The following is an 18,279-nucleotide window of genomic DNA, read 5'->3' on the forward strand; positions in this document are numbered from 1 at the left end:
TAATAATAATAGGTTGAAATATATTAATTTTAATAAGATTTTGTTATATAAAATAAATTTTAAAAGAGGAAAAACCAAATTCCTGTGAAGTCTCTGGTTCTTTGTTTAGAAGGAACATTTGTTGCGTCATATGCAAAAACATACAGAAGATAAAATAACTTTAATAGAACATTCAAATATTTGTGTATCTCATAGAGTTCATGAGGGGGGGCCTACGGAGGTAACCCCTTGATTTCTGAGAAGTTCGACTGAAGAATATGACCCCAAAAAGACAAAAGTATATGAAAATACTAACTTGCCTAATAAAAACTCTTAAGAAATATTTAAACAATATGCTTAGACGACGAAGCTTGCGCAATTAAGCAATCACTGAGATAATAACTATCCATAAATGTGACCTAGGATATGAATTCGTATCAGAATAAAATCAAGTGAGGATCTTTTAAATCTAACTAAAGTTTAAAAAGTTAAACTAACAATTTATCAAGTAAATTCGACAATTTGTTGTTAAAACGTCCAAATAAAAAACTTGATAGTTTTTATTCACTTGTCTCATTTGCATAGAAATGACGACATTCTGCATGGCTCTCATGACCATCACCCATAAAACCAACTGGATGAAACCATTTTAGTAATTTTTCCTTTTTTTGTTTCACAAGCGACACTTTGAAGCATGCACACATGCTAGCCAAGTAAGTTTCGATTTTCCCTAGAAAGTAAAATAAGAAAAACTGAAAATATTTTTGGAATGTAGCTATTCTGTATTGTTTGATATTTTGTGAATATCTAGCATCCGTTTTTATTAATTTTCTATTTCTATGAAATCAGTTTATATGAGAAATTAGACCAAGGCATTAAGTATTGAACGTCTGTCATAACATCAATTTTATAGCATCTGGTTGTATGTTCTAGCAACAACGAGGATTAAAATGATAATGTTTAAAAAAAGTAAAAAGCTATATTCTTGTTATATGGGCAGTAAGTCAGAGGGAGTGGAGTGGGAGAAACGTGACGGCATGAACAGTAGGAGAAAGAGAGCAGACGACAATGAATTCCCGCCAGCCGGTAACAGTTCTGCCAAGATGTGTCGTGTATAATGGAAAGCACAAGAAATAACAATGTTAACAAAAGTTTTAAGTATTTCTTTTATTTGTTCTGCACTTCGATGGGGTCGACAGACGAGAGGAAGAACGAAATGATAACGCCTTCTATAACATTACAATTCATCGTATATAGTGTTAATATATATATTTTTTTAAATTAAAGTTTCGCCCCAAAAAAGGCTCATTGCCACATTGGTGTAGGGAGCTACTATCAGGAGCAACAGCTACTGGGGTACTATGTAGGGATTTGGGCAGCAACATGTCGGTTCAGTTGGGGAAGCAGGGACCTGGAATGGAATTCCAAAGTCCAGCGGTTCTAGGGAAGAAACTACTAGAGTAGAAAGATCTTTTACATCTAGGGATCTCTACAGTGTGGGGTGGGATTTAGCAGCCTGTCGGGTTTGTCGAGGGTGTTCACGCCGTGGGGACACAAGTGTTTGAAATTCGTCACAGCATTCACCATTAAAATACTTCTAGAACAGGCAGAGGGATGCAACGTTTCATTGATGGGGCAGAGGCTGAAGCTTAGATGCCAGTTCAGAGCCTATCAGATTTGCGACTCTCTTTTTAACTTTGTCAAGGAGCGAGAGACTAGTAGCAGATGCACCAGGCCAAATATGACAGCAATACTCCATACATGAGCGAATGGTGGCCTTATAGAGGTACAGGATACTTTCGGGTGTTAGTAGTTTTCTAGCACAGTAGAGAGAGCCCACCTTCCTTGCAGCGGCCATGGCAATGCCTTCAATGTAATTGTTCCAGCTCATGTTTCCTGTGAACGTTAGACCAAGGAGTTTGAAAGATGTACTCTCAGATAAAGAGTCGTTGGCCATTGCTATAGGTGGTAGAGAAGGTTTCTTGTAATTATTGAATGAAACTAGTTTAGTCTTCGCGGCATTGAACGTGACCATCCATTTTTGTCCCCATTCCACTACAGATTAGCGGTCATCCTCTAGTGTTTCTGCCATTTCTTTAGAAATGTGTTCATTTGTTTTCCTGTTGTTCCTATTATAGAGTGTGGTGTCATCAGCATATATACCCACCTCAGAGGCAATTTTGTCGGGGAGGTCATTTATGAATACCAGGAACAGTAGAGGTTCAAGGATAGACCCCTGGGGTACAATATCCGACTTGTTAAGACAATAAAAGATTTAAAAAAATGAAAGTTTTCAGATGACACAATAAATGTTTGAACAGTTCTATTGACAGAATGAAGATCCGATTTTTGACACATGTCTACCACACCAGCAATATTAGACACAACTTCAATTTATATAAAAAAAAATCCAACTCCACAAAAAGTTACTCCTAATCTGATTCCTTGAAAAGAGATAATATTTTCCAATTTCGCACATAACCTGGTCGGAAATCTTAGCAGTTCTTCAAAACCGGTAGCTATTAAGGTTAAAGGCAATATTAAGTACAGGCAAAATGAATGCCGATGCTCAAAATGTATAAACATTTTGATCCGTTACTTAAAAATTCACCAAGAATCAGAGAATTAACCAATTTTAATTAAATTTTCACTATTTATAAAATAATGATCGAGGAATATAAGGAACTCATTATTTTTATGTAAATCTTAGTGCAAATGTATTATTTTGTTTAAACAAAAAATACCTTTACTAAAGTTATGGTTTTCAGTAGTAAAAAAATATGTTTTTATAGAAATAAAGAATCGTAATTTGTAACAATAAAAATAAAATAAAACAATTTTTGCAGTAACATTATAAAAAAAGCCCCTAAAGTCCGTATTAATGAATTCGATATAACTCGAGGAAAAATGAATTTCTCGAGCTACCGATTTTTAATGTTACTGTAAAAATTATTTTATTTTATTTTTATTGTTACAAATTACGTTATTATTTCAGCACGGATCACTCTCTGCGTGAGTTAGAGGTGTCAAAAATCCACCCAAAATTCTGACACACCTAGTCACGCTCATACATTAATTCCATACCGAATATAACATACTTACCCAACGGGTCACGGGTAGTCTAGTCTAGTATATATATATATATATATATATATATATATATATATATATATATATATATATATATATATATATATATATAAGGGGTGGAGTATATGGGGTGTCGGGCACTTAATATATTAATGAATGAGGAGATGGAGAATTGAATTATATTCAGGACAGAAATTAATATTATAATTGAGGAGGTAAATTAAACTAAATGGAACAACAGATTATATGACAGTGAATAATTTTATGGTGGATAAATAGGGTTAAATGGGATTAAAATAAATTTGAGATATAAGTTATTCTGTGAGGAGGAGGGAGAGGATAAAGCAGTGAAAGATAGGATGGGATAGGGTAGAGGAATATTGAGGTGGAGGGTTTTTTTGTGTTTGTTTGTAAATGTTACAGTAATTAGTTATATGGGACAAATGGTTGCACTTAGTGTAGAATTTAGCAGTATACATATGTTTATATTCACACACACACACACACACACACACACACACACATATATATATATATACTCATAAAAATACGAATATTTTTAAGTAAAATTAAAGTTCAAAATCAATTCAATTAAAAGTAGTTTACTTAACAAAACAGTAAAGTTCCAAGGTTAAATCTTAAACCGTCTTTTCAATTAAAAAACATGGTTTTTAAAATATAAATAATTACAATAATCATAAAAGTAGATTTCTTTTTTAAATTGTTATCTTGCATGTATTTTGTGGTTTAGTTTAGTCCCTTCTGCAGTTATCTCCCTTGTTCTGGCATTAAAAGTCGTTACTTAACAAAACGGTAGAGTTAAGTTCCAAGATTAATTCCTAACTCTCTTTTCAGTTAAAAACAACATTTTTTTTTAAAATATAAATAAATTACAATAATTATAAAAACTTTTCTTTTTAAAATAATTGTCATGTTATTCCATGCATTATCTCCCTTTAACAGTTATCTCCCTTGGCCGGACAATTTTCTTTGAGTTTCCTCTGACTCGACACCGGCAGGTTGACCGATGTTTTGTTCCTTAATTGTAATCAGCAGCTTTTCTAGCCCCACATGTCTCTGTCTTTTGTCTTTTGTTGTCCTTTGCCGTTTTATGCCATCTCCGGTAAGAAACATTATATATCTCCTTCTTAAAGACACTTTGTAATATTTTTAACGTTATTTATTTTTTTTCATCTTAACTACGAACTTTGTTTATTTTATTTACCCACATGCCCGATCCTCTTACTTCTAGTTGTGTAGTTCATTTCCTTACGCATACGACTCCCCATTCAGCCTTTTATAATTTCTCGATTCTTATCTTTTCTCTTTGTATTCTTAACGATATATTTTTTGTTTGTTTGTTTTTTATTTTATTTTTTTTTACCGTATCAACTCTTAATATACGTGTGTTAATTCAAATGGTTAAAAATAGAAACAAATCGAACTTACTAAGGAAGAAAATAACTTCCGGTGAATGCCGGAAAAAATCCAGTAAATAAAACGTCGTTTAGTAAATCGTTATTTGTATTTTAAATTAAATATTTTATCGTGGTTTATTTTTTGGTTTTTTGTCATTTCATTTAACTTAATATGAAAATGGATAATAAACTTTAAAATATCAATTATTGAATGAATTTTATTATTTCTTTTTCTTAAAAAACTCAGTTTTATTTTTATGGATACATGTGTCCAGTGACACCGATATGATGACTAAAATCGCATATTATTGTCTTATTACATTAAAAATACCTCATGAATTTCTGTTTGCTTTTTTTATAACTTAATATTAAAAAAAAATTAAACACAATTCATTAAAAATCTATGTTGTAACGGAACATTTTGAAATAACGGAATTTTAATCGTTTTAATCTTTTAAAAATTAGTTAAATTTTATGAAGTTTATTTTTCTTGGCAATTCGAAAAATTTCGAAAAAAAAAACGCTATTTAAAAATAGAACATAATAATATTAAATTGATATCATTTTTTTAAATGCAACTTCAAGGTAAATTTTTATTCAATATGTGTATTTAAATTTTTAAAAATAAATATTTTTTTACTTATTCTAATGTTTTATAATGAATAGAAATTTCGATAGATTTAAATATATTTTGGGTAAATATGAAGAATTACTCCACCCTCGAAAATTCCTTTATAATTACCACTCGTAGAGGTTTTCGGGATCGCTGAAAACGAAAATAATGTTTAAAATTATGGCAACCGAGTAGTTTCGAAGATATGAAGAAATGTTAGTTTTAAAAAGTGGGGGATAACTTTTCTATAATAATTTAACGTAAAATGATCACCCACTTTTTTTTGGGGGGGGGCTCTTTTCTTCCCTCGGAAAATCCTTTAAAATTACCTGTTTCGGTGGAGGAGGGCCGCCAAAACACCCCCGCCCCTCCACCGCCTCCCACCAAATGTAAACAGAATTTTTGTCAAATAATAAACATTTTTTCTGCTTGGTTAATGTTGGCACGTTATTTATGTTAAAACGGTTAATTAAACTGTATAAGTACCTGTTAAAAAACTATATAAGTCCTATAATTGAACGAAAAACAAACCGGCAGTTAGTTGGTCACAAAATGGGTGATCATTTTACGGTAAATTATTAAAGAAAAGTGATCCCCCAACTTTTTTAAACTAACATTTCTTCATATCGTTATTTTCATTTTCTCCGACCCCGAAAACCTATAAGAGTGGTAATTTTAAAGGAATTTTCGAGGGTGGAGTAATTCTTCATATTTACCATGTTTTATTTGAATTTCGAAAATATAAATATGGGGCGTGGGGCGGACATGCAGTAAAAAATATTTCCCTTCATATATTTTACGAAAACTGCATTTTATATTTTCACAAAAATAATATTAAAAAATATTTAATGTGATTTTAATAATAAAAATTTAATGTCCCAAAAATTCTGCTTATATATTTTTATTTTATGTTTGTGAGGATGTGACTTGGTGGAGACCGATTAATTGGTGATCTGGTTACATGTATCTTTAACGGTCCTACAGATACTCTACTACTTTTGACATCAAGAGATTCCTGTACCTGCAACCTCGGTCTTTTTTTTTCAATGTTCACCCCAAACAAGGCACAGTGCCACTTTGAAGCAGGGGGCTACTATCAGGGACTTAATTTTCAGGGGCATTATGATGGGAGATGAGTAGAAAGATGTTTGTTCACATTATACTTGAACTTCTGCATATCAGTATAGTTGGGAAAGCAAATCCCTGAAGGGAGTTCCAAAGACCTGCAGTTCTGGGGAAGAAACTATTGGAGTAAAAGGCTTTCTTGCACCTATGGATCTCTACTGTAAAGGGATGAGACTTAGTAGTTTGTCGGGTTTGTCAGGGGTAATTACGTCGAGGAGATACAAGTGTTTGCAGTTCGTCAGAGCATTCACTATTAAAGTATTTGTAAAACAGGCAGAGGGATGCAACATCTCGTCGATGGGACAGAGGCTGAAGCCTAGATGACAGTTCAGGACCTATCAGGTTGGTAACTCTCTTTTGAACCCTGTCCAGGAGGGAGAAACAGGCAGCAGAGGCACCAGCCCAGATGTGACAACAGTACTCCATACATGGGCGAATGGTGGTCTTATAGAGGTACAGGATACTTTACAGCGTAAGTAGTTTTCTGGCACGGTAGAGGGAGCCAAATCTCTTTGCAGCAGCCTTGGCAATGCTCTCAATGTATCTCCAGTTCATATACCCTGTAAACGTTAGGCCGAGGAGTTTAAAAGAAGTACTTTCAGGCAATGTGTTCTTGGGCATGGCTACTGGTGGTAGAGACGATTTCTTGTAGTTATTGAAGCAGCATTGAATGTGACCATCCATTTTTGTTCCCATTCCACTACATATTGGAGGTCATCCTCTAGTGTTTCTGCCATTTCCTTGGATATGTGTTCATTTGTTTGCCCCTCATATCTATTATAGAAAGTGGTATCATCGGCAAATATACCCATCTCCGAAACAATTTTATCAGGGAGGTCATTTATGAATATCAGGAATAATAGAGGTCCAAGGATAGACCTCTAAGGTACTCCCGCATTTATGTCATATTGTTTAGATGTACGACCGTCGAGGACAACTTGGATTTTTCTCTTACTTAAGAAGGATTTAATTACATTATTAATTCTTCCAGTGATTCCATATGATCTAATTTTCCTGAGAAGACCATCGTGCCATACCCTGTCAAAAGCTTTAGATATATCAAGGGCTACCGCTCTACCCTCCCCTGTTTTTTCCAATGAATGGTATATACGTTTGGAAACTGCGGTTAAGATATCTGCTGTTGAAAGGTCTTGCCTGAATCCATATTGTTTGTCAGCCAGGAGTTTAGCAGCTGTTAGGTGCTGGACTAGGGCTTGATTAACTAAGGACTCAAATATTTTGGCTAAAAGCGAGAGGAAGCTAATGGGGCGATAATTTAGTTGGTCAGTTCTTTCACTAGAATTCTTGAAGACTGGTACCACAGAAGCGGTTTTCCAGCAGTCGGGAAAGCAAGGTTTTATTAAGACATTTATTGTAAAGTATGGAGAAAACTGGAGCAACCTTGGCAGAGCATTTCTTTAATAGCATAGCCAGGATTAGATCTGGTCCATATGCTTTTGAGGTGTCTAGGTTTTTTTTATAATAGCATGTACCTGAGAAGGGGTGATTTTCAAATCGTCAAGTGTGGCGTCTTAAAAATATATCCCGATTATGAATGGATGAACAGAGATTCACACACGTAGAAGTTAGTGACTTCATTCTACATTCAGTTTAGTTTATTTTTTTTATTTTAGCTTATGACATCCAAATACGTTTTTACTTTTGATATCATGACTTTGTAATGATATATACAAAATCTGTTATTAAAATATTATATTTAAGCGTATTTAACGACCGGCCAAAGTTGGGCCCTCCCCCTCTCCCCCAGTAGGTATAAAATAATATGGATTTTCTTACATTTTGGGGATTTATATGCGATGTGTTGTTTCTCTTTTTATTTCAATTTTGGGGAAGCCGGGTGGGGGCTAATGATGCTATTTGTTAATTTAAAAACAAGGTATCTTTTTTAATTCAATATCTTAAGACTTTACTAATTATCTTTGAAATACTCCCAGAAAACTAATATCTATCTTTCAAAGGAGGAAGTTAAATAAATTTGTCAATTTCTGAAGCCACCGTAAAAACATTTTCCACCATAAACTTTTTTTCACATGTAATTTTTTCCATATAGAGATTAACTTTAGGTTTTAATCTTTCAAACAGAATAAAAAAATAATCGGAAATCAATAAAAAATATAAGCAAGTTTTCAAAACTATGTTCCCCTATAAGTTTTCGTCATTAAATTGCACTTGCTACGAATTAGAGAATTAATAAAAATTAAACTTGTAATCTGTTCTCTCTCATGTAAATATTAAAATGTTAAATAAAATAATAGTAATTTTATCCGTGATATTCACCAAATAGATCGACTCTATTTCGAAATGATTTCTTTTTTATTTTTCCTCTTAAATTTTGTTTTCTGCAAACTTGCTCTTCCGTTCATCATCTTGAATGTTAACTCGAACCAATCAGATTTGAAAAATCGTTTCTGTTCACAAGTTTAAAGTAAAAAATGTCTTTTATACTTCATTCTTTTTCAATGGATTATTTTGTAGTTATTTGTTTTTTTTGGTGTGCTGAAAACAAGTATCTACTTCAAAAGTGAAGAGAATTTCTTTTTATGTATGCACTTACACATACAGAATTACCCACCACTGATAATATAAGGAATTACATTGCTTATTATTTGGACAACTACTTGCTTGCTGCAAATATATGTCCGCACTTGCATATACAAAAATGTTTACCACTGATAACATAAGGAATGACACGTATCTGTATACAGATTGTATTTAATTTTTGTTCTTTAATGTTCTCGTGTTTTTATTGAAAGATGAAATCTGAAGAGAAAACAAAAAATAACTTTTCGCTCAAAAAAACAAAGATAAAAAAATAACACCCTCTCCCCAGGTTGCCATAAAGTTTATGCTCATTTTATGTTTCATTTATATTTAAATGTGATCCATCACTTTTTGAAAAAGTAAATTTTTCATATTAGGAAAACTATTTCTCTGTGCCACTTTTGAAGTAGATCTTCATTTTAAGCATCCCTGAAAACTTATAAAACTTATAAAATTGTCATTGTAAATGTTTAGATACGGTTGGAAAGATTCTAGACATTGACCAAAATAACAAACCTTACCGGTAGCTTTGACTAAATTAAAAAAATAATCATGATTCTTAAACAAATTACAATATTACGGTTCGGAATTTTTTAGATGATGAATGAAGTGCTTATAAATGGGAAATTGTACAAATTTGGATTTAATAGACAAAGCTGACTTAAGGAAACAATGCATCATCTGGATAATGATCAACTACTAAGCATACCTGGTATTGTATTTAACACAATATACAATATGGAAATCATTAATTATAAATAATAATGTATATATATAAGATAAATATCAATGGTATCAAGATTCACAGCCTCAGAAACACATTTGAAATGACTCCTCAAATCCAACAACAGTCTGCTGATCATATTTATTGAAATTGGTTTTTAGCAATAAAAGCAAGTTCAATTGGGTAGGCAGTGATGACAGGCAGTACATCAGTCAAAGGAAGGATGAAGAATTTAATCCTAGGTGGAGAGTTTCGATGCTATGAGGTGGTGGAGGTTCAGTTTGGTGTGGGACGTTATTAATGCCAATGATCCAGGGCCTGTAGTTCGCTTGAAATTTCGAATTAATTCGCCCGAGAACATTATTATGATGACTGAGCATTTCCTACCCTATTTTGGCTGGAATTTTATTTATAATCACATCTTCATGCAGGATAATGCTCCCATTAACACAATTGGCAATGTCAAGAGGTTCCTTGGAGAGAACGATATTCTGTATTTGGATTGGCCTGCACAATCTTCAGCCATCAATCCTATAAAAAATTACATCAGCAGCACACACGAAATGATAAACTTTTAAATCTGGAAGAACTTTCGACAAAAATTAAAGTAAACTACGACTTTCACCAGCGTATTATCTCAGACTCATTCAAGGAATGCCCAAAAGATTGCAGACTGCCAAATATCAGAAGGACTCTGCTACTAAATATATCCTAGTTCATTGTGTTTCTGTTGTATTTCTTACATTAACGTGCTAATATTATATTTAAATGCAATTTTCATTGTAAAGAGTTTCTTTTTTGCCTTGTGGATATGAAGTTGATTTTTCAAATTGGGGTGAACACTAGGATACTTCAATAAGGAGACAAATAGGAATAGGTAAAATTCTATAGTAATGAAAGATGAATCAAATTAGATATTAATAGTTTAGACAGTTTTATTCAATGTAGCTTTAATTTCCAGTTTTAAAATGACAAGTAAAGACTCTCTTTTTAGCGCCTCTTTGTGTAGTAATAAATATTGAAAACATCTAGGAAAAATAGTTCCTCCAATTCGTATTAGGATTTTCTTCTAGAACCCGTGGTGCTATGGTTATAGTACTTGGTAAGTTACATACTCCTGCACATTGAAGGTTCAATCATCGTTTAGATTGAAAACAGAATTTTGAGTTGGATTTCTAAAAACACAATAGCGTACTATTCATGTACTAAGTAAAGGGTTCCACTCAGAATTCTGAGTTTGAGGGAAAGGTTTCGAAGTTCGACAAAATATACCTGAATTAGATCAGAGGTAACATAGAAATGTGTAAATAACAGCCAAGAATAAAAATAATATGAATAATAAATCCTCATCTAGAAAATGCAGATTTTTAATAAAATATTTGAAAAAAGAAACAACTAAATTTTGTTAACAAGTATTGCATGAAATTATACTAATCTTATTTTAAATTTCATGAATAATAATATAAATATTTTTTAAATTTCAACATCAGAAATTTAATTTTCACCACATGAAATTTATTGTTTTATAATTTATTTTATATTTCCAGAATTTACAACAATGAAAAGAATAACATTTCTTTATTGGTGATTTAAAATGATGTAAAACAAATTTCTTCAAATTTTGAAAGTGAAAATTCATAAGCCTAACTCCATTGCATATACTTTTTTCTGGAATCAGACGTAAGAAAACATGGCAGGAAAACAACATTTTTGTGAAGTATGTGGTTCTCCTTTTGCACAGAAGTCACATTTGTTGAATCATATGAAAACACATACAGGAGACAAACCACATTCTTGTAAAGTATGTGGTTCTTCTTTTGCATGGAAGTCACATCTGTTAAATCATATGACAACACATACGGGAGACAAACCACATTCTTGTGAAGTATGTAGTTCATCTTTTGCACGGAAGTCAACTTTGTTGAGGCATATGACAACACACACGGGAGACAAGCCGCATTCTTGTGAAGTATGTGGTTCATCTTTTGCACAGAAGTCAACTTTGTTGGTGCATATGACAACACACACGGGAGACAAACCTCATTCTTGTGAAGTATGTGGTTCGTCTTTTGCACAGAAGGCAAATTTGATGAGTCATATGACAACACATACGGGAGACAAACCTCATTCTTGTGAAGTATGTGGTTCATCTTTTGGACGGAAATCAACTTTGTTGCGTCATATGAGGACACATACGGGAGAAAAACCACATTCTTGTGAAGTATGTGGTTCTTCTTTTGGACGGAAATACACTTTGTTGTATCATATGACAACACACATGGGAGACGAACCACATTCTTGTGAAGTATGTGGTTCCTCTTTTGCACAGAAGTCAATTTTGTTGAATCATATGACAACACACACGGGAGACAAACCACATTCTTGTGAAGTATGTGGTTCCTCTTTTGCACGGAAGTCAACTTTGTTGAAGCATATGACAACACACACGGGAGACAAACCACATTCTTGTGAAGTATGTAGTTCATCTTTTGCACAGAAGTCAACTTTGTTGATGCATATGACAACACACACGGGAGACAAACCTCATTCTTGTGAAGTATGTGGTTCGTCTTTTGCATGGAAGTCACATTTGTCAAATCATATGACAACACACACGGGAGACAAACCACATTCTTGTGAAGTATGTGGTTCGTCTTTTGCACAGAAGGCAAATTTGATGAGTCATATGACAACACACACGGGAGACAAACCACATTCTTGTGAAGTATGTGGTTCATCTTTTGCACGGAAATCAACTTTGTTGCGTCATATGAGGACACATACGGGAGAAAAACCACATTCTTGTGAAGTATGTGGTTCATCTTTTGCACAAAGGTCCCATTTGTTGTATCATATGACAACACACACGGGAGACAAACCGCATTCTTGTGAAGTATGTGGTTCCTCTTTTGCACAAAAGTCAATTTTGTTGAATCATATGACAACACACACGGGAGACAAACCATATTCTTGTGAAGTATGTGGTTCATCTTTTGCATGGAAGTCAAAGTTGTTGCGTCATAGGAAAACACATATGGGAGATAACCCACATTTATGTTAAGTATGTGGTTCTCATTCTGGGCACAAATCAACTTGTTCAATGATATAATAACACATACATGAGACAAAATACATTCTTGTTAATATGTGGTTCTTTTGCTTGGAAGTTAAATTTGTTGCATCACATAAAAACCAATATGGGAGACAATTATACTATGGAGACTATTATACAGTGGGGCACAATGGAGTGTGGAAATAACTCTACTGGAAAATATGTAAAACCCTGAATATCCAATGTAGTAGAAAGAACAGTTGGAAATAAGTCCTACATTATCCACTATGACTATAAAACTCATACATAGTGATATTGGAAAAGCTAGAAAAGTCTGTAAATGACATTGGTCTCCACATTAATGCGGTTAAGACAAAGTTTATGACTTTCAATTTGAAAGGAGATATCAGGGCTCTGGTTGGATCGACACTGAAAGAAGTTGCTGAGTTTACGTATCAGGGCAGTAACAGTTTCCACAAAGGGACATATCGAAATTCGCATCTCAAAAGCATGGGCCGCATTGGATGGGCTGCAATCAGCATGATCTTTGGGACTAACAAACTGAAACGGCAGTTCTTCAGGGCAGTGGTAGAGTCTGTCCTTGTTTACGGTGCTACAATCTGGACACTCACCAAAAGATTGGAAAGAAATCTAGTCGGCACGTACACCTGTATGTTACAAACAGTAATTAATATATTTTGGCAAAATAATCGCACGAAGCAGCAACTTTATGGCAACCTACCTGCCATATCTAATACCATCAGAGAAAGACGCCTACGATTTGCTGGTCATTGTCCGAGGAGCAAGCATAAATTGATGAGTGATGTATTTCTATCGACTCCACAATACGGACGAGCAAGCAAAGAATGACCTAGATCCACGTACATCAAACAAATAGCACATGACGCCAACTGTGAACCTTAAGATCTGAGGCAGTTGATAGAAGACAGGAAACTCTGGAGGCAGTTGATAGAAGACAGGAAAGTTCTTGGAGGTGACTTGTTTGTAGTAGACAGTTCCACAGAACAAAATATTCTTACCGTGTCGAGACGGAAAAGAACATGTGAAATTGCTCCAGAAAAGGTTTAATATTTATGAAGCAATTCTGGTTTCTGATTAGTTGGTAGCAGAATGTGAATTACTTTGATTCGTCAGTCCTTAGCAGCATCGTTTATAAATAGAATCGTCCGACTGTTAGGGAACATACCCCATTATACTTCAAAATATTGCAACATCCTCCCTATTTTTTATAATGGGGAAGTCCCTTGTGTTTGTTCTGCTCAAAAAAAATATATATATTTTTATATTCACTTAGACATAACAAAAATTAGAAATCATTTAGATCTTAGAATTTTAGCATTTAAAAAGACGCCATTTTTAATTGTGTTCAGATGTCAAAAAAGGAAAATTGCAAAGAGTTTGTATTCTTTAAGCAAAAGTATTAGTTACACATTAGTAGGTTAAAGTGTTAATACAAATAAAATGTATACAGTTTAACGTCTTGTCCAGGACTATTTTTTATATATATATAGAGATATATATACATACAGGGCAGTGAAAAAAAAATATTCAGTCGAATTCCCCAACAAGTTTTGAGAAAAAACGTAACTTTATCCTTGTTGTGGGTTTCGTAAATACATCAGCGATATTTTGTTCTGATGATATGTAATTCAAAATGATGGATTCCTTTTTTATCTCGTTTTTTATGAAATGGTATTTTATATCTATATGCTTATATCGTTGGTTGATTATCGTGTTCTGTGCTAAGACTATACTGGCTTGATTATCACAATTAATTACTACGGGGCTTTTAATTAATTTTGGCTCTAAAATAGTCTTTAGGATATTTTTAAGGTAGAGTGTTTCCTGGGTCCTGTGTGTGATCGCGATAAATTCTGCTTCACACGTAGAGAGAGATACAATCTTGCTTTTTAGATTTCCATGAAATAATAGGCCCATTTTCTGAGAGTCTGAGACAATATCCAGATACACTCTTGCGATCTTCGTCGTTTGCCCAGTCTGAATCCGAAAAACCTTCTAATTTTAGGGGATTTCTGTATTTTCTACATACTAACTGTTCTTTAGTTCCTTTTAAATAACGTAGGACTTGTTTAGCTCTGTTTAAATCCTTCATTGTCGGTCGTGATAATTTTTGTGACAGTTTTGTTACTGTATAGCATATGTTGGGCCTGGTTGCAGTCATTAAATATATAAGACTACCTATAATTTCGCGATATTGTGTGTCATTTATTATTTCAGATTCTGTGTGTATATTTTTATTAATATCATTTTCGACTGGTGTAGAGCGTTTCTTGCACTCTCCCATTCCAAATTTTAATAGTATTTTGTCGATGTATATCGATTGAGTCATCGTAACAAGCCTTTGCTTTGAGTAAATTCTATCCCCAGAAACCAGGATATTTTGCCAAGATCGGTCATTTTGAATCTTTTACTTAATTTGTTCTTAACATCAGTTAACATTATGTCACAGTTTGATGCAATTAAAATATCATCGACCCACAAAACCAAAATCAGTAGTTTATCGTCTTTGTGTTGGGTATATAAACAGGGGTCTACAGCGCATTGTCTAAATTGTTGTTTAATAATATAATCATGAAATACTGTGTTCCAACACTGAGCACTCTGCTTTAGACCATATAATGACTTGTTAAGTCGCCACACGCTATTTTTATTTTTCATTATAAATCCCTCTGGAGGGGTAATATAAATGTCGCAGTATATTGGAGCATTCAAATTAGCATTTTTACGTCCATTTGATGGATGTTTAGGTCATATTGTGATGCGACTTGCAGTAAAATTCTGATTGTCGTTAGGTTTATGGTCGGTGAAAACGTAGAAAAGTATTCTTTACCGTAAATCTGAGAGTACCCTTTAGCAACAAATCTTGCTTTGTACTGTTCTACGCCTGATACTGCACTCTTTTTTGTAAAGACCCATCTGGTAGAAATAACATGTTTATCTCTTGGGAGAGGCACTACCATATAGGTATCATTTTCGGTTAAGGCATCTATTTCTTTTTTCATGGCAATTTTCCATTCATCACAATGTTCTGAATTAATTGCTCTGCTGAAGCTTTTTGGCGCATTTTCCATTGAATAGCAATAGTCGATTTGATAATCTTATATTGTCAACCACAAAAAAATCGGGTCGTCTTCTATTTCTTTTGGGATATCTTTCGACTTTATCATCATCATCATCATCATCATGGACACTCTCGTCTCCGTCGTTTTCGTTTGTTCTAATTATTTGAGGTAATATAATTTCATCTTCTTCATATGACGGAGTTTCGTCTGTAAAATTAAACGTATCTGTGAATTCTACACGCCAGATTTTTTTATTATATTTTTATTGGGAAATATATTAAATTGGACTGTTTTTATCATATCCAAGAAATATTCCTCTGTCGGCTTTAATATTCAATTTACTCTTTTTCTCTATATATGCGAAGTAAGTTGAACCAAATATATGCATTCTGCTTAAATTTGTTTTTTTACCACAGAAAGATTCATATGGAGTTTTAGATAGTGTTTTGTTAAAGCACCTGTTGCGTATATAGGCTGCCGCCAGAAGTGCATACGTTCAGAGGTTTTTAGGAAGTTTTGATTCAATGAATAGGCATCTTGCCATTTCAAAAAATATCCGCCACGCACGTTCAGCAGTCCCGTTTTGCTGTGGCGATCTAGGAGCTGATGTTTCATGCCTGATATGATGGTTAATTAGTAAAAGTTCAAAGTCTTTATTGGTGAATTCCGTACCGTTGTCAGAGCGAATACACTTGATTTCACCGTAGGGGGCCATGTCGGCTAGATATTTCTTAGTTGCTAGCAGGGTATCAGATTTGTTCTTTAAAAAGTAAACCATTATTAAACCTGAATGGTCATCTACGAAATTCAACACATATCTATAATATTCTCTGGCCATCGGTTCTACGGGACCGTTCAAGTCACAATGCACCATTGATAGGGTTTTTTGGCCTTTTTGTCTGGTATCTTGTTTTGATAGTTTGTCATTTTCCCTTGCGTACAGACGTCGCAGTTGAAGGTTTTTGATGTTTGTATCTGCATTCCATCAACTACTGTCGGCAACTTTTTGATATCAGGAATATTGCAGTGTCCAAGAATTTTATGCAATATCTGTAGATCATGGCAGGCGGTTTTTGATGGGACTACGCTATTTAAATAATATAGTCTTCCATTTTCTTTAATGTCAAATACAGTTCCATTCGGGTATACCAGTTTTGATTTATTGGGGCTAAAGTTTATATTTGCACCTTGTACAGAAAATATATTTTGTTTAAATTTTGGGATTAGAAAAGCGTTTTCTAGAATACATAAACACAGTTCACCTTTATTGTTCTTTAGCGAGATTTTCGCATTGCCTCTTTTCAAAACGATATCATTGCTAGTTCTACAAAATGATTTTGTGGCTTAAAGTTGGGATCAAAATTGATAAAATCAGATTCCTTTGTAATCACATGTGCCGTGGCCCCAAAATCGACAAGAAAATTATCGTTTGTTGAAGCATCAAATGTACACGAGAATAAAAATGTATGTTCGCTAATAGAGCTCTCTACATTTTTTATGTAGTCGCCATTTTGAGTCCTGTATCTACATTGGAAACCTTTGTGATTAGGTCGCCAACATTAATTACTAATCCAAATATATAGCGTTGGAACACTGGTTGTGTTGCGATCCTTTGATTCATGAAATAGATTACCTTGAAAAGTCTCGTAATGGTAACAGAAGAATAGTGATCAGTTTCACCGAGGGAAGAAATTAGAAAATCCAAACAACAACAACAGAAGAAAACTGGCGCCAAATCACAAAAACTGCTGTCTTTTCTCAGGTGACATTTTTTTTACTCATGTTCACCCCTTACAAAGCATATCACCACTTGGACGTAAGAGGTTACTATTTGGGGACATGTCTAGTCAAGACTAGCAAGATATTTGTTTATGTTACATTTAAACTTCTGCATATCAGTACAGGTAGCATGAAGCGAATTACAAAGTCTACCTGTTCGAGGGAAAGAAACTATTAGAATAGAAAGCTTTCTGGCATTTAGGGATATAAACAGTGAAGGGGGGTCTTATTGCTAAACTGGTTTGTGAGGAATATCTAGGTCGAGAGGGTAAAAGTGAGACGAGTTCATCAAAATGCATTTATTAAAATATTTGTAAAACAGGCACAGTGATGCAACATTGTAGCGATGCGACGGGCTGGAGCTTAGTTGATAAAGTGAGACCGATTAGATTGACAACTCTTTTTTGGACTTTATCTAAGAATGAAAGACGAGCGTTAGATGCACCAGCCCAGATGCATGGACGAATGGGGGCATTGTAAAGGTACAGGATACTCTCTAGGGTGAGTAGTCATCTAGCTCGAAAGAGGGAACCCACCTTCTTTGCAATGTCCGCTATGTATTTGTTCCAGTTTATATTGTTCGCAAATATTAGGCCTAGGAGTTTGAAAGTAGAATTCTCGGGTGCTATTTGTCATGGATATCCTTATGTGGCCTCCTTCAACCAATGAGAGTGGTCGCTATACGACAACAATTTACTATATTACAGGAAGGGAATCATGAGTAAATTTCGCTTCTTCTCCCTACAAACAAGTCTTAGTAATTTCCAACACGTTAAATTGTAAGAATATGAGCGTGAGATGAAGACAAGTATGTGAGTTATGGATGATTTCTT

At 34.0% G+C, this 18,279-nt stretch overlaps 1 protein-coding gene across 1 annotated transcript; it reads left to right on the forward strand.

The window, feature by feature from the left end:
- The first annotated feature begins 3,913 nt into the window (after nucleotides 1-3,913).
- LOC145270633 (uncharacterized) lies at nucleotides 3,914-14,320 on the forward strand. Its single transcript, XM_080126254.1, has 2 exons — nucleotides 3,914-4,192; nucleotides 11,059-14,320. Exon 2 carries the CDS (start codon nucleotides 11,202-11,204, stop codon nucleotides 12,570-12,572), a length of 1,371 nt encoding a protein of 456 aa, XP_079982380.1. The 5' UTR covers nucleotides 3,914-4,192; nucleotides 11,059-11,201; the 3' UTR covers nucleotides 12,573-14,320.
- The last annotated feature ends 3,959 nt before the right edge of the window (nucleotides 14,321-18,279 follow it).

This window comes from Euprymna scolopes, chromosome 46, assembly GCF_053919585.1.
Source record: "Euprymna scolopes isolate OS-2025 chromosome 46, ASM5391958v1, whole genome shotgun sequence".
Classification (NCBI taxonomy): domain Eukaryota; kingdom Metazoa; phylum Mollusca; class Cephalopoda; order Sepiida; family Sepiolidae; genus Euprymna; species Euprymna scolopes.

Coding starts and splice junctions, on each gene's coding strand:
- LOC145270633 (XM_080126254.1), top strand. CDS start 11,202: ATGGCAGGAAAACAACATTTTTGTGAAGTATGTGGTTCTCCTTTTGCA.